We start from the raw sequence: 24465 nt of genomic DNA, 5'->3' as shown, positions 1-24465 counted from the left end.
TGGAATGGGTTACCTAGGGAGGTGGTGGAATCTCCTTCCTTAGATGTTTTTAAGGTCAGGCTTGACAAAAGCCTTGGCTGAGATGATTTAGTTGGGAATTGGTCCTGCTTTGAGCAGGGGGTTGGACTAGATGACCTCCTGATGTCCCTTCCACCCCTGATATTCTATGATTCTGTGACATGCTTTGACATCTACCAGCCTGCATGCCACACAAAACCCAGCTGCCCCAGGCAGAGGAGGTGTCCCCTTCATACTTAGTAGCTCAGGAGTTAGATCACCAGTAGCTGGGAGACCATAGCTGAAATCTCCAGTCTGTCTGAAATGGAGCAGGGACTTGAACCCAGGTGCGTACCCTAACCATGGGGATTTGAGGTATTCTGAAGTGGGGACTCTCATCTGTCCTGTTGAAACTGTTCTGTTTCTTTGTATAAATCATCAAATACTTATTGGAGCAGGGATTTCCACATTCAAGGTGAGTGCCCTAGCAGTTGAGCTACTGGGTCTATTTCTGGTCTAGCTCATTTAGACTTCATGCTCATACGCACAGTCTGTCAGAAAAAGGCTACTAGTTTTGCCAAATGTGCAGTTGTTTTGTATTTTAGTCTACAATAAATTTAAGACAAGTAATTTCCCTTTATGACCTTGAATTGATTCCTTAATGGAATGAAATTCAGTCAGACTGGTTGGAGTTAGATTTAAGTCCTGGTCCTAGAGAAGAGCCCAGGAAAGGACACCCAAAGAATAATCTAATTGCACTATTGTTTTTAATATACTACTGTTTTTATTCACAGGACACACTAGTGGTAAAATTCTTACCAGCTACAAACTTATGATTTATTGTACTTTAAGTGGTAGTCATTCTGTGTACTAAAGCAGGTGCAAGTGTTTCATTTCTTGCTACTTGCATGACAAATACTAAACAGAGCAGTTGCTTTTAGCAATTTCACTGTAAATTGGAGATGAGCTTGATCTCTAATTATTAAAATACACCTCTACCTCAATATAACACTGTCCTTAGGAGCCAAAAAATCTTACCGCGTTATAGGTGAAACCACATTATATCAAACTTGCTTTGATGAACTGGAGTGACCAGCCCTCTCCCTCCCCCCCGCCCCCGGAGCCCTGCTTTACCACGTTTTTTCCGAATTCATGTTATATCGGGTCATGTTATATCGAGGTAGAGGTGAAATTGATGGCATAATTGATTTAAAATATGCTCTGCTTAAAAAGGAACAGTAGGTAAACAGAAGCTTGAAATTGGGATTGCCCCATATACATTCAATAAAAATGTGCTATTTGTTGTGTTTGGAAATTCTAAAATGTATTTCAAAATTTTAGAAACTTTAAAATATTAAGTAATAAATAACATCTGAGTATTTCCAGGACAATGTGACAGATCTGGACTCTCTTGTCTCTATATTATTTCATTGCTGAGCTAAAAGTGTCTAGATCAGTTGTGTTGACTTCATTCATTCACTTATTCTTGTACTCATAACAACCCATGCTTCTGATTGAGGATAGCTACCAACTAAACTGATGAGCTTATTAAAAGCAATAATGAAAAGAAGCACTGCAGGATGAAGTGTAGGGGGAAAAATAAGCATAATTATCCCACTGGGGAAGTACTTCCGAGCAGAAGATATGACATACAATTGTTAAATACTCATCCAGTTATAGAAGGTACAAGTAAATTTCTCTTGAGATTGCTGAAAGGGTGTTAAAATTCTACTCTCTGTAATCATTGCAGAGGATATTCAAATAGTTTATCACTAAAAGTGTGCCCTTTCAGATTCTGAACAGTTTGCAAATGAATTCAATTATCTCACCAATTTAGAAGCCCAGGTGCCTATAATGGACCATCATGCCTTCTTGTTGATAACCATCATCAACAATGTAGCACATTCCTTTCAAAAATTTAATTTTCAGTACATCATTCACTCAGATAGAGCACTAACATTTACTTGAAATATAAAAGGCAAGGAGACAGTAAAAAAGGTCTGGAGCCAAAAATAATAAAGATGACTCTAATATTTTACAATAGTATTCTGGCTTTTTAGGGTTTATATTTCAAAACTACTTTCACTATAATCCAGAGGGTGTTAAAAAAATTGGATCACAGAAATACTGACATTTTTAAACCAAGTAAATAATATTTAAAAACAAATTTTCTTCATTCCTTATGGGCTTCTTTCAACATTCTCTGCAAAAGAAACAGCTAATCTTTACATGTTTCTGGTAATGTTGATAATGTTGAAGCTAAATACTCTTTGGTATTTAGACCATTGTACACTTAGCAGGGCACTATAGAACTATGTAGATATAACTTATCTCAGGCCTCTTACTAAACTGTTACTAAAAATCATAGCCACTATTATCAAAACCAAGAACAGACTGAACTTTATTTTTCCAATTGCCAGAAAACGTTCTTTAATCGTAAAGATGCTATGAAATGCAGCATTGTGAGAGTAGATGAGTTAGTGGTGAGCAGAAGACACTGACAGTTCACCTGATGGAATAACTGGAGAAGTGAGTCATCTTTACTCTTTTTCTTTCTGGTAACATTTCTCTTTCTCTTACAATGGGGGTGACTTTATTTTTGCCTGGACTTTAAGCTATGGAAATTTGGGTTCCAGTCCTCTCTACAAATATTAGAGATTCATAAACCAGCCTCTCACATCCATATCCCTCTGAATGTGAGAGCAGAGTTGGATTTAAACCCAAGTGCTTGAAATATCACTAATATTTTGGTTTCTGGAGCAGATCCTGAAGCAGAAAGCCTATTTCCATTTGTCAGTGTGGCCAAAAGCAGTTCTTGCCAGACTTCTAACATTCCGGCCTAAAGGCTCGTGTGAACAAGTCAAGTTTTCAAGACTCTCCAAATTCCACTTAAACTTTATTTGCATCGAACCTGAGTATCACCTGCATGTCTCATCTATATCAAAACATACTGAACCCTGTTCTTTGCTATGCTCTGGCTTTTTATGACGCTTCAGTGACACATAGCAGCCATAAACATAATTTAACTGATAGGTTGTGTAGTTGTATGACTGCTTATCATTGCTAAAACAATGCAAAGCAGCTAGAATGTACCAGTGATTCACCCACTAATGACAGTTAGGTAAAGATGACTTGTTGGTGCTTGCAAGTGCTTTCTGTATACTAGAAAAGATGCTTACTGTTTATTTTTAAACCTAGAGATTTTTGGCAGTGTCTGTATTCATGTTGAGAGCACCAACTCTGTCACTCTGGATTACACTGATATTTTTCAAAATCTAATTAAACAACTATGACAAACTACTTGTAATTTTTCTTTGGTAGAAGATATCCTTCTGCGGTGTGTTACAGAAAACTGTTAGAAAACTAATGTTAGAATCTTGAAAAAGCCAGATCTTATGTTTTTATAGCTATTTCCCTTGAGTAATATGATTTTGCAAAGAATTTTTTTTAGCAAAGCCATTTTATTTAGACTATCTAGTGTTTAAAATTTAGTCTTTTATATTAGTAAAGTAGAATCCACAGCTTGCAACTCTTTTAAGAAAATCATGGCAAAAGTGTGCTACCTGCTGTTTTTCCAGATACTCCATTTGGCAGGGACCTTTGTTTTATGGTTGCTTGCCTTAATAACAAACTATTTGTTTTATGTCTGTACTATTCTTAATTTTGCCATTGGCTGATCTTGTTTCTGTCTTTATCATGGTAATGAGTTGTAGTAGCAAGGCATCTGAATGGCTGAAATGCTTCCTGTGTTTATCACATTTTTTATTCTTTACTAAGTCTGCAAACTAGAACAAATTCAGATTTTCAATCTGCATTTATGGTAAACTGAAGATTATAAAGAAAATAAAACTCACTGTTTATTATCTTATGCCAAGGGTTGTTTTAAAAATAAGAAAAAAGAACAAAATACCCTAATACTCTCATTGTCTTATTCCAAAATGGAGTTTGTGTTGAATTACATTCAAAGGGAGATATTAGCTTGTAGAAATATTTCTGAAACTAAAGAAATATTCAGATTTGGAATTCATGCTTCAATAAAGCATCACACTCCAATATTAAGATTTAGATGTAATTCCTAAAATAACTAAGAATGACAATTTCAACATTTGTCTTGCTGTTGTAGGCATATTGTTCCCAGGATATTAGACAGTTTGAGTGAGGTAATATATTTTATTGGATCAATTCCTGTTGGTGGAAGAGACAACTTCTGAATTTCACAGAGCTCTTCCTCAGGTCTGGAGAAAGTAACTAGAGTGTGTGAGCTACATATATGGTGTGACAGATTGTTTTGCGTAAGTGTTTCACACATGCTGTAGGAGACCACTTAAATTACTCTAACTGCATATCTCCATTTTGTCACTTACTACCCCACACTAAACCCCCTTTTCTGGCCTTCAGTCAACCTTCTCAAGCTCATTATACTTACTTAGTCCTGACTTAAGTGCAGAGGACTGGATTAGAAGACCTCTTGAGGTTCTTTCCAGTTCTATGATTCTGTGATAATCAGAAGCAAGCTCTCCACAAACCAGGACACAGCATCTCAAAGAACTGATCTCCACTGCTACAATGACAATACCCCCACAGCACACTTATCATAAAATGTGGTATACCTCATCCAGGGCATCAGATGCCCCAACAACAAGTATGTGGGTAAAACCAGGCGCTCACTACTCTCTTGAATGAACTCACACAGAAAAATGATGAAAGACAAAAACATCTTATCACATGTAAGCGAATACTTTTCACAAAGTGCTCACTCAATATCTGACCTCTCAGTCCTTGTCCTCATAAGAAACCTGCACAACACCTTCAAAAGTTGAGCCTAGGAACTGAAATTCATAACTTTGCTAGATACTAAACCATGGAGTTAACAGGGACACTGGTTTTATGGCTCATAACAATAATTTGTAACACACTCCATTGCCTGCCAACCTTTAATCGTCCATGTAATTTAAAGTGGTCTCCCACAGCATGTGAGAAATCTTTATGCTTAAGAACTTGCTTCCCCTCTCCCCCATATTCAGCTCAGGCATTCTGGTTACTTTCTCCAGACATAAAGAAGAGCTCTGTGAAGCTTGAAAGCATGTCCCTTCCACTGACAGAAGTTAGTTCAATAAAAGATTGCTCACCTATCCGGTCTCTCTCATACCCTGGGACCAACACAGCTACACCAATAGTCCAAACAATTTTCGGTTTCATATCGTCTTTCAATGAAAATATAAAACATGGTCAGTTTAGAATTAAAAAGATGAATTTTTGAAATTCCAACTTTGAAAATTTAAACTGGAATTTTAAAATCAAATTCTATCATTTCTATCTCCAACATCCTGGTTGCTTATAAAGTTACTGAAAGTAAAATTCAGAAAGTCTAGCGAAGGCCTGAGGCTTACTGTTTCACGGGCTGTTCACGTCATACTGTAGTAAAAACTACTCTGAAGTAAGCACGTATAACTCACATGGGATATGTTGAGTATGACAGAACCATTTTTTACACACCTATATTTCCGACTACAGCCAACACTTCAAACTAAGTTCCCAAAGCAGAAGAAAAAAGTGGTAAAATAGAAGAGAATGAATGCTGGCTTTAATTATTCACACTCCAAGTGTGGCTTAAGTTACTTTTAAACTTTTTTTTAAATTTGGAAAGGTAAACATTTTAGTTTTAAAAAAGAAATTTTACAATGATGTCTTACATTCAACACGTACATTCTTTCAAATGTTGCAGTGAATGGGCTCTCATTCTCTGAAAGTCACAGCCAACTGAGGGAATGGAGAGGTTATTAGAGGACCTTTGCCACAATAGCTATTCCTCAATCCATTTGCCTATGGATCACACAGACCATTGAGCAGGATGAGGGAACACATTTAGATATGGCTTATGCACCTAAATTTGGGGGTATGCAGTGAGATATGTTCTCTTTTCCCACACCTTTTATGCTGATTTCAGTCTGTCAGCTGATGCAGGAGAGCATGGCCATAATCTTTTTCCCACTCTTCTCTTTTAAATATGTTGTACCACTGATATTGCTAATATTCCCCTTAGTTTTATACACAGTGAGTGCAAAGGTCAAGACTTTGTGGAGTCTGAATCTCCTTATGCTTACCCCTTACAAGAAGGGTTCTTATCCACACTCCCCTTATGCACCTAGACAAGACAGTTTACTAACTGCTCTATGTTTTTGGGGTATTTTGACATATCAGATTAGAGAATGCCAAAAGCAGATTATAAGATCTTTGGGGGAGAGACCATCTTGTTCTGTGTTTTTACAGTGTCTGCTGCAGTGAGATTCTGGTCAATGACAAGGGATCTTAAGTACTACCACAATACTATTTTTTTTCATAATTTGTTCAGAGGGCTAGATCAAATTCAAAAGCAAATATTTTTCTTAAAGCAATATTCCAATCATAAATCCAAAATTTGATAAATGAGTACTGGGCCTTCTTACAACTGATCTTTTTCTCTTTATAGGGTATGTTTAATCTCCAGGAATATAATCATGGCCCATGTGAACATAATGGGAGTTTTGCCATTGATTTCAGTGGTTCAGAAGTTGACCAAAGTTCTTTACAAACATATGTGAGCTTCCCAAAGTCTAATAATAGAATCATAGAATTGTAGTACTGGAAGGGACCTCGAGAGGTTTTCTAGGCTAGTCCCCTGCATTCGTGGCAGGGCTAAGTTTTATCTAGACCATTCCTGACAGGTGTTTGTCTAGCATGCTCTTAAAAATCTCCAATGATGGAAATTCCACAACTGCTCTAGATAATTTATTCCTAATATTCTCTCCTAACAGAATAATTTTATCTCGCTAACCAAAGTCATGTTCTCCCCAATGGCTATCAATCCCTGTAGTGAGGGAAGACATCTTTGTTTATATTCTTGCTCAGGAACAGGATGTTAATCAACCACTTTGGACAAGATCTGTATGTCACCAGATATATAAAAGGAAACACTCTACCTTATAACCCTGAAGACCATAATACTAGCATATTTTGCTTTAATTGTAATATGGTTATATTGTAAAAATAATGTAAATATTACTTTTGACACATGCAAACACTGATTTTTTTTTGGAAAAAGTATAGATGCTTTTAAACAAATCTGACATTTATGCAGTTTTTCCTTTTGAGGGAGCATTCTTCATGTTGAATCAATCGCTCCTTTGTCATTTTACACCTTTTACAAGTACATCTGGAATATTGGTACTAGTGCACTATGAAAAATAGATTATAATGAACTGCAAGATCAAATAATGTGTTAGGAAATATTGCATTTTGGAAGCATTCAGATTATACCTGTGGGGGTAGGGGAATAATCTGTGGCTATTACTTCTACATTTTGAACCTAAATAGACATTTGCTAATTTAAAAATTTTGTTTATAATAATACATCTGATCTTTATGCTGATGAATGTTGTAAGGTGTTTAAACATAAACTGTACTCCTATGGTTTAAGATATACTTGACAATTTACTTCTTGTACGTATATGCAAACTTAATTCCACCTATTGCTCTAGGTGCTGCATTGATAACTTCAAGCCATTCTCTCTGTCTTATATGGTCTGCTTCTCTTCTTGTTATTTCCTTTGGTCACACATCAACCATTCACCCACCTATTCAGTGAATGAAGTGCAAGTCTAGATAAGAAGAAGTCATCTTTCTTTATTAAATATGTTGTAGGGATGTTGTGTGAATCTCCCAGTAATTATTTTAAAGTTCTCTCCAACACTGACAATTCTCCTCAGATATTAAGTTTATAAAGCTTAGTGGGTTTTGCTGATGTTAATTTTATCTCAATGTGTGCAAGTAGAGGAAGCTATCATCTGCACAAGTGGGGTCAATGTGCAAATAGTATAGGCACAATTGTAAACCCACAAATGCAGACATGCAAGTGGCGAGTAGCCTAAGGACACATTTGGAAATCAGTCCCCAGATGTCTGTTGCTGACCCTTCATATAATTTTAACTGCAACTATGTTTTTCACTCAAATGTTACTAAAATATAATACCAGAAGTATGAAGTAAACAGGAGCTCCTAGATCCTCAGCACTTTAGAAAATTAGGCCACTTATTTAGATGCCTGATTATGTACTTAGAAGTCTACCTTTAGGCACATGTATTTGGAAAAAGTTGACTTACTTATTTGCCAATTTGAATAAAATATGTTGATTTCACAAAATGAGGCCACTCTCCAGGGTCCTGGGCAAAACGTCATTTTAAAAAATGGACATTAAATGTTTGTTTGATAAAATGTGGCAGAACTCAAGACTCATCTGAGATTTTAAGTGTTTTTCCCCAAACAGATAGGTAGAATTATTTTAAATAAATAAATGAAGAAATACAGTATAGAAGGGCTTGGCCGAGGCTCGTCCCTCCGCAGGGTTGTGGGGGACCGCACCGCCCCGCACTAGTTCGCTCTGGGTCCAAGCCCTGGGTCAGGGCTGGCCAGTAAACAAACAGTCAGGAGCTCGGGCCCTTAGACAGGGGCTGAGCCAATAATTCAATATAAGCCCTGACCTTAGGTCAGGGCGGAGCAGCAAACACACAGTCAGGAGCTCAGGCTTCTGAGTATCTGGTGTGAGGGGGAGACTGCCACCTATGAGTGGGGTGGCAGGGGGGATGCAGGCTCACCTGCTCCACTGTGTCCCAGCCCAGGGCCCTAGCAGCGGCAGGAGACTCGCTGCTGTGTCAGTGGGGATCCTGACCGCAACACACTGACATTGGTTCTGGCCCTGCTGCGGCCAGGCCAGGGTCGGCTGCCCCTGGGCTACTTCCGGACTCCCCCTCGTAGGGTACGTGGGTTTGGCTGACGTCCTCGGCAATTTCCAGCACCATCAGTTCCTCCAGGTAACTAGCGAAGGATAAACTTGGCAGCTCCTCAGGGCAGCTGGCAAGGGGTAAGCTTGGCTGCTCCTCAGGGTAGCTGGCGAGGGATAGGCGCAGCTCCTCCTCGGGGTAGCTGGCGAGGGGTAGGCTCAGCTGGCCCAGCAAGTCCTCAGGTTGGCTGTGGCCTGCCTGCGTTCCCCAATCCGGAGCTGGGCCATGGGCATCTGGCCTCTCCGGCGGCTGGCTTTCAACAGAGCTTTGCAGCGGGACTTTTCTACTTCCTGTCCTGCACCATGACCTCTGAGGGGTGGGCACAGGACCCCACGGGCTCCGCCCATGTTGGTTTTAGGGGAGGCTCGGCTGCAGGGTATCCCACCACCTCACTACATACAGCCATACAATTGCTTTTTTATGGCTTGTGAAAAACAATTTTTCTCCAAGGATTCAGTAAGCTTTCACAAACATGAGCTGAAATATAAATGTTTGTCTTCTATTTCTCTTCAATAATTTGTAAATGCTTCATTGTGTGCCCCTGTTCCTGGCTGAAATCTTTCCAGAAGTAAGAGTTCTGGTAGTTTGCTTGCAGGCTTATTTCTTCTTATCTTTTACAAGATTCAGCCCATGCTTGGTAGTCATTTAAATATTTCTTCCTCTGCAAGCCATCACATTTTAATTTGTGTGGCATTTTCTATTGCTTTTGATGTGTTTTGACTCCATCAGACCACTTTCATCTCAAACTTTGCTTCTCATTTTTAGTGATTGTCCTTTTCCTACTTCATCATTCATTTTTTGTTCACTGTGGACTAGGGTGTCTCCAAATTTGCTCTCCATAACCTTGCCTCAAATTCAATTATTAATGAAATGTTGTGTGTCATTATAGACTTACTGGACCCACCATATGTTGTTTCAGCCAGAACCTTCTTTGATTTTTCATCATCCTCGTTCACAGTACATTAGATATCCACTATACAGTTACTAAATTAGCAAGTCTCTTTATGCAAACATTGTTGTACTACTTACATAGTACTTCAGTGAGTTGGTTCTATCTTGCCAATATCGCTATCTTTTTCTCTTCCCCCACATATCCAGTCATTCTCACTGGAAAACAAAACTATCAGTTGTCTGGATCTATTCCTGCTTGTCTTGCATAATCCCAGAATGTGAACATGCTATTCATCCATATTCTGAAATAACAGTGGGAGTTGTTGTCAATATTTGTGATGATGCTATAAATTTTATTGTATCCATGGAAGGGAAAGTTATATCCGTTAGAAAAGTCTGCATTTATCATGGTACCTTCATTATGGCTATTTCCTGGCATAGGAAGAGCCACTATGGTTCTGAAGTAAGTATTTACATGAGGAATTGGGATAGAGTGGCCTGAAATGTTTCTTTCCCCAGAGAACTTTGAGCAATATTCTAGTTTTTTCCTTCTCTCCTGCCCCCATGCTCACCCATTGCTTTTCTTTTAATTTTAGAGTGGACAAAGATGCATGGTTGATGCTGTCCAAATACCTGATATCTGTCTTCTCCATTCTATAACTTATACATTTTAAGTTTCTATTTCTCTTATTTGGATTAAATGCACCAGGAACTGTTTGTTTTGTTAGGCAATCATCCCATCAACTGCAGTGAGATAGCTCAGGTAGGTATAATTCATTTTCAGAGTAGCTCATACAGTGATATGTGTTTTTTAAGGATAGGACTAGATCTTGGTTTGTGGTTGTTCTGCAGCTGATTATACAGGGGCAGAGTTAAGTTTGTTTAGATGACTTTAATTGCCAGTTTACATACTGACCAATAATTTTAGTGGAGTTATTTCTGGATTACATTAACCTAAAGGAGATTAATTGAGTCTATGAGTTTGCACAGATAGATATGCATCTACATGTGTATAGATCAGTGGTGTCATATATATACATAGATACATGGTCTGTGGGCTATGTGTGACCCACAGAACAAGTTCAAATTTTTCAGAATCTAAGATTTCATCTAAAAGAAAAGTAAGTTTGTAGCCCTTATGAATGTGAAGAAAACCTTCCAGATGTGAATCAAACATAAACTGATGCAGTGTTGTCTACCTGAATCTGCAGAATCCCTGAAAAAATGGCTGTGAGATGTGGGAAGTGCTCTGTCCTTTTTCAATCTCGTTCATGATCCCTTGTCAGTGTCAATATTAGCTGTATAATAGCGGATCATTTTAACAGATATAATGGGGAAGGGTTGAGAATGAAGACCATGGAGACATGGGAATTGGAAGATACTGCAGGAAAAGAAAGGCAGAGGGAAGAACAAAGAATATACACAAAGACAAGAAAAAGGGGCAAAAAACAGAGAAAGCAGAATGGGGTGGGGAAGGCACTAGTAGCAGTGGTCTAAAGGTGAGCATATTTTCCATGGATTGGGGTAATATGCAGTCCTAAAATTATAGCCCAGGCCATGGAGCATAATTAAAAATGGAATTCTGGCCTTTTCACCAAATGAGTTTGATATCCTTGATTTATATAGACACATGCAGTGGCTTTTATTTTCTCTTTTAGTTTCATGTAATTCATATCACACACTGAAATTAATAGTGGTATCTAGAAAGTAGCTCAACAATCTTTATTTATGACACAGTCCAACCTTATCATTCTTACTCTGTTGTTACCATAACATTCTACTGCTCTTTTTGTACAGAAAAAAGAAACAAATCCTAAACAAACAAAACATTCCTTTTTCTTCGGCTGTCCAAACAGCACTTCACTTCCAAAGCACTCTTACTTTGTCTAATCTGGAATCTACTTTAATCTTTGGGTTGGCAGTGTGTAGAGACAGAGAGGTACATTATGTATGTGTGTACAAGTTAATTATATACATTATACCAAAACACGTGTGTAGACAATCTGCTATGTCCTTAGTTGAAGAAATACAGTTTTCATAATAGGTATAAATATTCCCCCAATTCTTTTCTTTCTCCCAGTTTATTCTTCTGATGTTGGCTTCACATCCCATTTCCAGCAGGGATGATGGACCACAGTATAATTTCAAGCTTATCCACAGAGCAACTCAGCTAATGACTTTTTGGGCCGGTCTACACTACGGGGGAAAATCGATCTTAGATACGCAACTTCAGCTACGTGAATAATGTAGCTGAAGTCGAAGTATCTAAGACCGAATTACTCATTGTCCTCACGGCACGGGATCGATGTCCACGGCTCCCCCTGTCGATTCCGCAACTCCATTCGGGTTGGTGGAGTTACAGAATCGATATAAGCGCGTTCAGGGATCGATATATCGCGTCTAGATGAGACGCGATATATCGATCCCCGAGCAATCGATTGCTACCCGCCGATACGGCAGGTAGTGAAGACGTACCCTTTTTTGTGGTAGTTCAAACATCATGCGCTGACCTTGAAACTTGCTGCGACTGCAGTTACGATTCTGGATCCAGTCACCAGTACTAGGAACAGTCTTTTACTGTCATGCTGTCTGTCTACTGTGCTGCTTTGCACCCACCTGTAATGCAGAATCACAGTCTGCTAAGGGTTTAGTTAATTTTAGATATAATTATACTTTAGGTGGATTGAGAGAAAGGGACAGTCAATTGCAATTTGATTAGTCATATTTGGGAGGGAAGGAGGTAAAATTATAATAAAAATAAAAAATGTAATTCAGAAGGTAGTTTTGAACAAATAATCTTTTCTACGTAAATCCTTCCAAATATGTTTATTCCAAGAAAGGAGAGAGATATAGAGAATGATGTTAAATGATTTTATTTTCTGTGAAATGCAAGTGTAATCTGAAGGCCTAAGCAAGATGTATTCAGAGGTCACGACTCTGACCATGCAAGTGTAACCCATGTGCTTATAGGGAGATATATCTTTAAGAGACCCATTGTGGGGAGGTACGAGCAGGGCCGGCCTTAGGATTTATGGTGCCCTAGGCGAGATTATTAAACTGATGCCCCTGTGCCTGATCTGCTCTTAGCAACACAAACATAAGCTTATTGTATTGGAAAACTTGCCACATTCACATTATTAAAACCAGTTTAACTTAATTAAGCACACTGTAATGCTGATGGACTAGCACTAAAGAAGCAGCATTATAGAAAAAATTCTGATATGACAGAATGATGCAAATAATATATATTTTTTTAATTTATCAAAATTTTATTGGAAATTTATATGAAGAGGTATTGAAACAAAGATTTGTTTTTAATTAAAAGCAATCTTTCTGGCTTTTTTGGCTGCAAAATCAGTAATAATGTCATTGTATGACAAAGACAAAGTTGTGTCATGTTCGATCGCAAGAATAGCAAGACCAGTCAAGCATTCCTGACTCATTGTAGAGCGGAGATAGTTTTTAATGAGCTTTAGTTTTGAGAAACTCCGTTCTCCTGATGCTTCTGTTATAGGAATTGTCAGTAGAATACGAGTGGCAATGTACACATTAGGATGTATGTCATCAAGTTTGCAGGTATGAATAAACTGTACAATGTCCATCACCGATTTTGCATGTGGCAACACTGATGACAGTGTACTCAATTCTTCGTACAGTTCAAGTCCATTTAAATCAAAACTATCACCGTGCTTCAGGAGGCTCTCTAGATTCTTGCACTTTGTCGTTAGTTGCTCTTGTTTTCCTATTTTGTTGAATTTAGTTATGTCATACAAAAATCCAAACTGTTCATGGTGTACTTGCAAGGTATTAAACCTTTCATCAACAGCAGATACTGCTTTATCCATCACAACATTAAAAAATTCAACCTCAAATTTCTTTTCTGGATCGTCTATGGGCATGATCAGCTGTACAGATTCTTCACAAAGAAGTGTCCCTGGCCTTTTTAACTCATATTAACTATGTATTTACTTTATGAAAGTTGGAGAAAACATTGTGAAAAAGTAAAACATTGGCTGCCCAACTTCTGGGCTGGCAAAAGTTATACTGACTCACAGGGAAAAAAAAAAAGCAGGAGAATCTTAGTACAACATATGGTCACTCTATACCAGGGGTTGGCAACCTTTCAGAAGTGGTGTGCCAAGTTCACTGTAATTTAAGGTTTCGCGTGCCAGTGATACATTTTAATGTTTGTAGAAGGTTTCTCTCTATGTCTATATTATATAAATAAACTATTGTTATTATCTGAGGTCTTGGCCACCGGTCCTGCTCAGGCCACTGCCAGCTGAGTAAATGAAACCCCAAACTGGCAGCGGGCTGGTGGCTGGAACCCTAGACAAGGATCTCAGGCCCTGCTCAGCCCACTGCTGGTCTGGGGTTCTGACCACCAACTCCTGCCAGCCAGGATCCTGGCCGCCAACCCCCCCTCAGCCCGCTACCAGCCTGGGATTCTGCTCACCCAGGCTGGCAGGAGGCAGAGTGGGGCTGGCGGCTGAGCTCCTGACTGGCAAGGGGCCGGCAGCCGGAACCCCGGAGTAGCAGTAGGCTGAGTGCTGCTGGCACCCCAGACTGGCAGCAGACTGAGCCACTCAACCCGCCACCGGCCCTGCTCAGCCCGCCACCAGCCCGCTCAGCCCGCCACCAGCCCACTCAGCCCGCGGCCGGCTGAGTGAATGGAACCCCAAGCTGACAGCAGGTTGAGTGGTTCAACTGGCCTGCTCAGCCCACTGCCAGCCTGGGATTCCTTGGGGGTCCCCAGGCCAGCAGCAGGTGCTGAGTGGGGCCGATGGCTGGTATCCCAGATGGCAATAGGGCAGCAGCCGGAACCCCCGAGCAGTGATGGGCTGAGCCGCTCAGCCTGCTGCTGCATACCATCAAAAATCAGCTCACCTGCTACCTTTGACAGGTGTGCCGTAGGTTGCCGAACCCTGCTTTATACACTAGTAAGGAGATGAGCATATTACAGTTGTTGGAGGGCTCTTATGAGGAGTAACAGGCTATAGGAAAGTCAGTCAACATTTTTTGTTTCTCTGATGAAAACTGACCCACTCCCTGCCTCAAACCAAACCTGTCACTAATAATTGTCAACAACTTAATTTTCTGGTTTTGGCTAAGATATTGATTTAAAAAAAAACATTGAAATTGGATTCAGGACTGTTATTTGGGGCTTTGTCTTATATAGGCACCAATTACCCCCACCTAGAGTGACCAGACAGAAAGTGTGTAAAATCAGGACAGGGATGGGTGGGGGTGGAGGGGTAAAAGGAGCCTATATAAGAAAAAGACCCCAAAATTGGGACTGTCCCTATAAAATAGGGATATCTGCTCACCCTACTCCAATCCCTTATCCTGATTTTTCACACATCTGGCTAACCCCAGCCAAGCCCTGTGTGACATTCCAATCCTGGCTGCCTGCCGAGGAAGTGAGTTACTTTCACTTTCATTCCTCAGCAGGCAGGCAGCCAGCCTCTCCTCCCCCCACCTACCCCCAGCACTTCACCCAACCCAGCCCTGACGGAGGGGAGGGAGGAGAGAGAGGGGTGCTTCTGGGGAGGAGGGAGAAAGGAGGGAGTGCTCCGTGGGGCAGGGGGGAGAAGAATGGATGTTATGGGAGACAACAAGGGATACTGGTTCCAGAGCCACAGAGCCTGCCTCACCTGACCTCAGCCGAGGGGAAAGAGTCACACTCACAGGTGAGCTCCTTTCCCAACCCTACCCCCACCCCTTCCCAGAGACCCCAGCAGCCAATCCCATTCCTCAGACTCTGCTGCATTCGGCTCTCTCTAGGACCCAGCAGCCCTGCTTCTACACTGTCTGGGCTGCCTGGAGAGTGGTGCCCTCAGGGAGAGTGAGGCCCTACGCGGCTGCCTATTCTGCCTATGCCTAAGGACGGCCCTGGGTACAAGTGAGTTGTGTCTGGGTCATTGTTGCTAGGCAGATTAAGCACTCCACATCCAGAAGCTTCTGGACTTGGGTGTGGTAGTTTTGGGTCTGCTCCAATAGGTTCCCTGTTGCTGGGGTCAGACTCCATGAGGGCAAGCAGGCAAGGCAGCTGCTTTGCCGAAGGCCAGGTGCCCTGTGTGAGTTGGGAGAAGCTGAGCCCTAACTCGCTTGTCCCTAACTCTGAAGCGTTTTGCAGCAGGTTACTGACATTGTTAAGCCTCTAACAGGGAAACATGGGCAATGCTGATTATAACAAGGGGAAATTGAGAGGGAAAAATAACTTCTATTTTAATTGTATGCTTTGAATGTTGTTCTGATTTTAGCCAAATTGTTCGAGTTAAATTGTCTCAGTAGTCTGATTCACCAGCTTTTCTTTAAATGCAGTAATGGGGAAAGAGTCATTTCTATTTTGCTATTCTCAGTTTTGTATTTTCTTATAACAGGGCTGTCTTTAAATCTATACACTTAACTGAGCGGTTGGTTGATCAGTTACCTGACTGGCTAGCAGTGATTTCAGTATAGGAAGAGTCTGCATGAATTCCAACTGAAAATATCTACAAGAAAATGGAGCAGGGGAGGGCAAACTTTTTGGCCTGAGGGCCACATCGGGTTTCATAAATTGTATGGAGGGCCGGTTAGGGAAGGGGGTCGTGGCCTGGCCCCCACCTCCTATCTGCTCCCCCCCAGGACTCGTGCCCCATCCAACCCCCCCATTCCCTGACGGCCCCCACAGGACCCCAGTCCCATCCACACACCCCGCTCCCTGTCCCCTGACCACCCGCGGACTCCTGCCACCCCATCCAACTCCTCTTCTCATTCCTGATGCCCCCACCCCGGACTCTTGCCCCATCCAACCACCCTTCTCCCTGTCAGCAGTGGCTCCAGGCACCAGCACTCCAAGCACATGCCTGGGCGGCAAGCCGCAGGGGGCGCTCTGCCAGTCCCTGCTAGGGTGGCAGTTAGGTAACCTTTGGCAGCGTGCCTGTGGGAGGTCCTCCAGTCCTGCGGATTCAGCCGCAATTTGGCAGTGAGTACGCCAAATCTGTGGGACCGGGGACAAGCCGCCGCAGACAAGCCGCCAAAAGCAGCCTGCCTGCCGTGCTTGGAGCAGCAAAATAGCTAGAGCCGCTCCTGCTCCCTGTCCCCTGACTGCCCCTGGAACCCCTGCCCCTGACTGCCCCCTGCCGCCCCATCCAACCCCCTCTCCTTCCTGACCGCTCCCCCAAGATCCCTGCCCCCATTCAACCCCCTGTTCCTCCCCCGACTGCCCTACCCCTATCCACTCCCCCTGACCACCACCCCAAATTCCCCTGCACTCTATCCAACCCCCCCACTCATGCCCCCTTACCGTGCTGTCTGGAGGACTGGTGCTTAGTGGCACTACAGCCGTGCTGCCCGGCTGTAGCTGGGCCACGCTGCCACAACGCAGCTCAGATCACTGGGTCAGGCCCAGCTCTGCAGCTGCACTTCCCCAGGAGCTCACAGCCCTGCCGCCCAGAGCATTGTGCCTGCAGCAGAGCGAGAGAGCTGAGGCTGCTGGGGTCGGGGTGGGGAGAAAGCAGGGATGTGGACGGGGGCTAGCCTCCCAGGCCAGGAGTTCAAGGGCTGGACAGGACAGTCCTGTGGGCCGAATGGTGTCCATTTTGCAAATTAATTCCAATTCATCAGTCTCTCATTGGAGTCTGGGTTTGAAGTTTTTTTGTTGCAACATTGTGACTTTTAGGTCTGTAATCGAGTGACCAGGGAGGTTGAAGTGTTCTCCAAGTGGTTTTTGAATGTTATAATTCTTGACGTCTGATTTGTTTCAAGAATTATAACATTCAATAACCTAAAAGTCACAATATTACAACAAAAAACCTTCAAAAACAGACTCCAATGAGAGACTGCTGAATTGGAATTAATTTGCAAAATGGACACCATTAAATTAGGCTTAAGTAAAGACTGGGAGTGAATGGGTCATTACACAACGTAAAACTATTTCCCCATGTTTATTTCCACCCCCTACTGTTCCACACAATTTCTTGTCAACTGCTGAAAATGGACCATTTTGATTACCACTACAAAAAGTTTTTTTCTCTTCTGCTGGTAATAGCTCACCTTAACTGATCACTCTCATTAGAGTGTGTATGGTAACACCCCTTGTTTCATGTTCTCTGTGTATATATAGATCTTCCTATTGTATTTTCCACTGCATGCATCCGATGAAATGGGTCTGTAGCCCACGAAAGCTTATGCTCAGACGTGTTAGTCTCTAAGCTGCCACAAGTACTCCTGTTCTATTTTGCAGATACAGACTAACACAGCTTCTACTCTGAATCCTGTTTCTATGGGAGGAGGTTTTTTTGTTTGCCTTTTTTTTAAGGCACTGGAGACGGGAAATGAAGTGAACTCTAGCCCACTCAAAGGTTACACAAGCTTTTATTCCCATGAGCATTCCTCATTCACATAGGTTGCCCCATATGCCTGAAAAGGGCAACTTGTATATATAAGGATTATTTATGTAAGTGAGGGTTTTCATGACTGGACCCTTAATGTTCACCATTTGCGGCACACAGAGAATCACATAGTGCTCTCTTTCAGCCAGACCCCATCTGGTGTCTACACTGGATGAGAATTTGGTCCTTTGTTTTCATGTTAAATATTTTTAAATGTTGAGAATACTTAATTAAATTCAGAAATCTCATAAATGGTCTGGTATCAAGTTGGCGTGATTAACAGTTTTTGCTCAGAGGTGACCAAACGGCAGGTAGCATGCAGAGTGAATCACTGTATTTCTCAGTCAGAGGAAAGGTGATTACTTTCTCTAATAAGGATCAAAATGATTAGACAATCTGCGTGAAGCACTTGTACTTTGTAGTGTCATAAACCCTTACCGAATAAACAAACATATGGCTCTTCATACTTTGTGCACTTCCTTTAAGAGGTTACTTTGTTTAATAAAAGCTGTCCTATTTGTTCGTAATCTGTAGTTAAATTCATTCATTTACAAAAGCAGATCAAGTCAGGTAACAATGTACTTTATTATTTTTTGCTGAGTCTTTTAAAATAGTCAGGTATACTATAGTCTTGTAAATTAGAAATGATAGGAATGTCTATACACTCTCTGATCATAGTTCTTGCTATAAATGGATTCTGCAGATGTGTGCCCATAATAGCTGAACTTTGAATGTTGATCTTCCAGCATCCACTGTGTTAAGGTGTTTGTCTGATGCTCCTAAACTGCTTTGCCATTGTTTGTTTTATAAAATATTTTATATTCAGTTTCCTTTCACTTGTATAGTGGGCAGTTTACACTAATAGAAAAACCAGCTGAATCCTCCAAATTAAATGGCATTTTACAAAGCCTCCCAATGTGTGGAGTGGCAATGAGTGGCATTGAGTAGGTAGTGTTCCCTATATGATTTCCAGTTTGTAATTTTCCCCTTTGCCTTTACAGACTATGGCACTATTAAGAAAGTACTCGCTCCAATGAATCAGACTTCAAGCAGCTGCTTACTCGAGGAAATTGAGCTCTTTCCAAGGAGGCAGAAAGAACCTATCAGGAGCCTGCAGATTCTGCATAGCCAGAGTGTTCTGTTTGTGGGTCTTCAGGAACACGTAGTAAAGATTCCCCTGAAGAGGTGTCTGTTTTACAAAACCCACAGGTACGAAAGATCAGCTGGCTTTATCTGCTTGAAGAGAAGCATGTAATTAAAGGGTTTCATGGAAGGAAAAGGGAGCTTTGTGGGAATCAAAATTAACATATGTTTATAACTATGGATCTAAACTTCTTGTTTACATTGCTTAAAATAGTACTGTGGGAGTACTTTTTGATATTAAGTAATTTGTTATGATTAGAAGAAACTCCCAAGAGAGGTGTTTTAATGTTAAGATATACAATTTGAACTGTATGACTTAATCAAAAGTAATTACTTATATTACAAATAAGTCTCCAATATTATGTGGCATAGAAAATGGTATTTGAAGATCGAGCAGAGGTAGCCATCCTGGGATGGAAGCCAAATGTATCTGAATACAGTAATTCATCACTTATGTTTCTTCACTGTCTGAAAAGGAATGACGTCTCTCCTTTCCCTCCTAAAATATATTATAAAATTATGTTGCCAAAATGTAGTTTAGTAAATATGCTTCATGGTCACATGGTGGTTTGGTTAACATTTGATTTTGTGTTTTTAATTCATAAAATTCAGGGACAACTTTAAGATAATGGTAGGTCTTTTTCTTCCTTTTAAACTCCACTGTAATGCATCAAATTGAATGTCTCTGGAGATTCAGAAAGAAAGTTTGAGAAGAACAAAGAGTTAAGGAAAACCTAGCTGGGGAAATTGTTGTTTAGGTACTTTGCTGTGTTGGAAAAATGTAATAGCTAACTAGAACTGTGACAGTGACTCAATAGCTGAGTACTTCTCTTGTTACAAAAAAGGAAATTAAATATTTAAAAATTGTCACCTAAATTCAGACAAAATCTTGTAACAAAGAAATTGATATTTCAATGTTCAACTCTTTCCATGTTTCCCTCATGGTACTTCTCTCTTCTGGCACACGTCCTGTTGACAGAAATGCTTTGGCATGGGAACTAGACCATAGCTGGATGCAGTGGGCCAGATCTTCAGCTGATGTAAGTCAACATAGAGCCATTTACTTCAATAGAGCTATGCTGATTTACATCAGCTGAGGCTGGAGAAACAACTTCTTGATTTAGCCAGTTGAAGCTAGAATCTTATTGTTATTGTAGTTGTTTTTATTTTGTATTCTGCTGTTGCTTGAATGAAGGATCCACCCATCTGGAAAAGGAAAATGTCCATTAGTATAGCCTTATGCTTGTTCTGTTCACTTGACTGCTGAACCATCATCACAGCATTCTCCCTCTCTTAAAGAGATTTGAAAATATATTTTTCAAGATCCCTGTTTATTTCAGACAGAGAGAGAAGTGTTCTTATGGAGTCACTGGTACCCTGACTTGTGTCAGAGGCCATGTGTATCCCCTGCTTTTATTCTCCATCATACCCACCCACACCCTCTTTAACTGTTATGTTTAAGCATTAGAACATAAGAATGGCCATACTGGGTCAGACCAAAGGTTTGAACTCTGTTATAGTCTTGGCCTTCATAACATCCTCTGGCAACAAGTTCCACAGGTTGACTGTACATTGTGTGAAGATGTATTTCCTTCTGTTTATTTTAAATCTGCTGCCTATTAATTTCATTTGGTGACCCTTAGTTTTTGTGTTATGAGAAGGAGTAAATAACACTTCTGTATTTACTTTCTCCACACCAGTCATGATTTTATAGACCTCAATTATATTCGCCCTTAGTAGTCTCTTTCCCAAGCTGAAAAGTCCCAGTCCTATTAATCTCTCCTCATATGGAAGTCATTCCATACCCCTAATAATTCTTGTTGCCCTTTTCTGAACCTTTTCCAATTCCAGTGTATCTTTTTTTGTGTTGGGGCGACCACATCTGCATGCAGTATTCAAGATATAGGTGTACCATGGATTTATATAGAGGCAATATGATATTTTCTATCTTATTATTTATCCCTGTCTTAATGATTCCCAACATTCTGTTAGCTTTATTGACTTCTGCTGCACATTGAGTGGATGTCCAAAACGTTACAGTTTAGAATAGTTACTACTTACCATTATATAATATAATTAGTAATATGCGCTAAGATATTACTAGACACTATTCTTGTATATTTATAAGAGCTTATCTTCACTTGGAAATTCACCAAAATTGCTATTCTGGAATAATTATTCCAAAATAGTTATCTTGGTATAAAATCTCATGCGGACATTCTTATTCTAGACCAAGAGTGTCCAGGGGCTTATACTAAAATAACTAAATGCTTATTTTGATACATTTCCAACTATGGGCAAGCTCTAAGACTGGTAGGAAGACTGGTAGGAAGATCGGATGTTGAGCACTGTTTTCCAGTGTTATACTGTACCGTTGTAAGATAACTGCTAGATATACTGAGGACAGTATTGACTTCAGTGGAGCTATGACAATTTATACTAGCTGAAGATCTGCTCTATTAAAGGGAAGAAAGTTATTAGTGTTAGGTTGATTTTACAGAGAATGAAATGAACTAAAACTATGGGGGGAGGGGTCTGAATTCACCTATATTTTGGATCCGGTCCCAAAGTTTCAATGTCCTTCCCGAAAGATTTGTTGTCCTACCTGATCCCAGCAGTTTCAGTCATGTACTCTTCTGCTCCTCTGCCTAGCTGCCAGTGTTCTCCTCAGATTCCCTTCCTACCAGGACCAAACTGTCAGGCAGAGGCAAACTGCAATTATCTCCTGCTCAGCCCAAAATACACCTATACCCTGATTATAACATGACCCGATATAACATGAAATTCGGATATAATGTGGTAAAGCAGTGCTCCCGGAGGGTGGGGCTATGCACTCCAGTGGATCAAAGCAAGTTCGATATAACGTGGTTTCACCTATAACAGTAAGATTTTTTGGCTCCCGAGGACAGCGTTATATTGAGGTAGAGGTGTATTCTGTCATACCTCTTCCATATATATAGACTGTTTATGTATGAAATAGACATGTATGTATTCTGCTCTAAACAAATGGCTGTGGTAAACAAAGAAGAATTCTGATAAACTGATAGAATTTTAAGGGCTGCTCAGAAGATATTTATTGCAGTAGCCTCTTGGGGACAGAAATATGTTTTTTCCCCTTAGCATGGCAAAATGTTATGTGAAACAGATGATCTCAACGACATATGTTTGGTTCAGAGTACTATGGTAAACGAAAAGTGATTTGAAAAAGAAGAAAATAAAACAGCCATGTGGTTTTCGTAAATCCAGATCAATGATGTGGTTGGCTTATTTACTTTAAGTTGTACAAGGAAATGGGATTTTTTTAAAGTACCCCTAAATTGTAGAGCTTGAAATACAGCTAAAACAGCTCTATATCAGCCCATTTTCCATTAGATCCTTTCACCAATCATTTGATGTTTGGCAATTGTATTTTCTAAAATAAAGTTATGAGAATCACCTGAAATCAGAGGTATGGAGGGGAAAATTCTGGAAGGATACTCTTTTTAACCTCAAGTATCAGAGGGGTAGCCATGTTAGTCTGGATCTGTAAAAGCAGCCGAGTCCTGTGGCACCTTATAGACTAACAGACGTATTGGAACATGAACTTTCATGGGTAAATACCCACTCCATCAGATGCGTGTCGTGATGTCTGTTAGTCTATAAGGTGCCACAGGACTCTGCCTCTTTTTAACCTTGTCCCCAAAGTTTTAAAATATTTTACATTTCATACACCAATGCTGATTTAAGCAGCCCAGAAGGTGTAGAGTGAATGCTTCTCAGTTTCCCTTGCTTTGCAGAAAATGCCAGTTGTATTATCATCAACATTATTTACAAAAGGTTTGAGCTTCTGTGGACTTCTTTTGGGAAAACTTCTTTTCTGAAGTTGCAGCAAAATAGTTTTGAGCATACAGCTGGCAAAGCATGTCATGGTCTAAAATCTACAGTAGATCTAAATGTATGAGAGTTATGGTAGTCTTGGTTCTAACTATGGCTACGATTCTCAAAAGTGGTTGTAGATGCTCTAATTTTGGGTGCCCAACTTGAAACATCCTAACAGCTCGAAGGGTTTCCAATGTCACCCAAAATCACTTATCAGTTTTGAAAATGTTGGCCTGTGATCTTTCTAACTAAATGTCTTGCATTCACAATAAATAGTGATTCTAAATTAACTTGAAAATATTGTTGCAACAATTATTAAAATTGCAGCTTGCTGAAGGATGATGAATGTTTTAGCTAAAGATGTGCATGTCCACTGGTCACATGTAGCCTGCTTTATGTCTATGAAATGAAACCATGACAAAGTTGTTGCATAAGAGAATGAAGCATTTCCTGAAGTAATTTAATTTGTATTTACAAAATAGAACTAGTTCAGATTAATTGCAGTATTCATTTATCCAGTGTCACAGAATTGTTTAAAACAAATGTAATTAAGCCATGAGAACATAAGAACATAAGAATGGCCGTACTGGGTCAAACCATAGGTCCATTTAGCCCAGCATCCTGTCTACTGACAATGGCCAATGTCAGGTGCCCCAGAGGGTGTGAACCCCACAAGCAATGACCAAGTGATCTCTCGCCTGCCATCCATCTCCACCCTCTGACAAACGGAGGCTAGGGACACCCTTCCTTACCCATCCTGGCTAATATCCATTAACAGACTTAACCTCCATGAATTTATCCAGTTCTCTTTCAAACACTGTTATAGTCCTAGCCTTCACAACCTCCTCAGGCAAGGAGTTCCACAAGTTAACTGTGCGCTGTGTGAAGAACTTCCTTTTATTTGTATTAAACCTGCTGCCTATTAACTTAATTTGGTGGCCCCTAGTTCTTGTATTATGGGAACCAGTAAATAACTTTTCCCTGTTTACTTTCTCTACATCACTGATGATTTTATATACCTCTATCATATCTCCTTTTAGTCTCCTCTTTTCCAAGCTGAAAAGTCCTAGACTCTTTAATCTCTCCTCATATGGGACCCATTCCAAACCCGTGATCATTTTAGTTGCCCTTCTCTAAACCTTTTCTAATGCCAATATATCTTTTTTGAGGTGAGGAGACTACATCTGTACACAGTATTCAAGGTGTGTGCGTACCACGGAATTATACAAGGACAATAAGATACTCTCCGTCTTATTTTCTATCGCTTTTTTAATGATTCCTAACATCCTGTTTGCTTTTTTGACCGCCACTGCACACTACATGGACGTCTTCAGAGAACTATCCACGATAACTCCAAGATCTTTTTTCCTGATTCATTGTAGCTA

At 40.5% G+C, this 24465-nt stretch overlaps 1 protein-coding gene across 2 annotated transcripts in view; it reads left to right on the top strand.

The window, feature by feature from the left end:
• SEMA5A (semaphorin 5A) overlaps window positions 1–24465 on the top strand; it is a 620036-nt gene that overhangs the window by 414753 nt on the left and 180818 nt on the right. For both annotated transcript variants that reach the window (XM_030551691.1, XM_030551692.1), the window contains exon 11: window positions 19081–19288. In XM_030551691.1, the coding sequence (XP_030407551.1) occupies window positions 19081–19288 (208 nt within the window). The remainder of the gene's footprint in view (window positions 1–19080; window positions 19289–24465) is intronic.

This window comes from Gopherus evgoodei, chromosome 2 (assembly GCF_007399415.2).
Source record: "Gopherus evgoodei ecotype Sinaloan lineage chromosome 2, rGopEvg1_v1.p, whole genome shotgun sequence".
NCBI classification, from domain to species: domain Eukaryota; kingdom Metazoa; phylum Chordata; order Testudines; family Testudinidae; genus Gopherus; species Gopherus evgoodei.
Note: the sequence above shows the minus strand (reverse complement) of the source record. Positions and strands in the feature narration are given on the sequence as shown.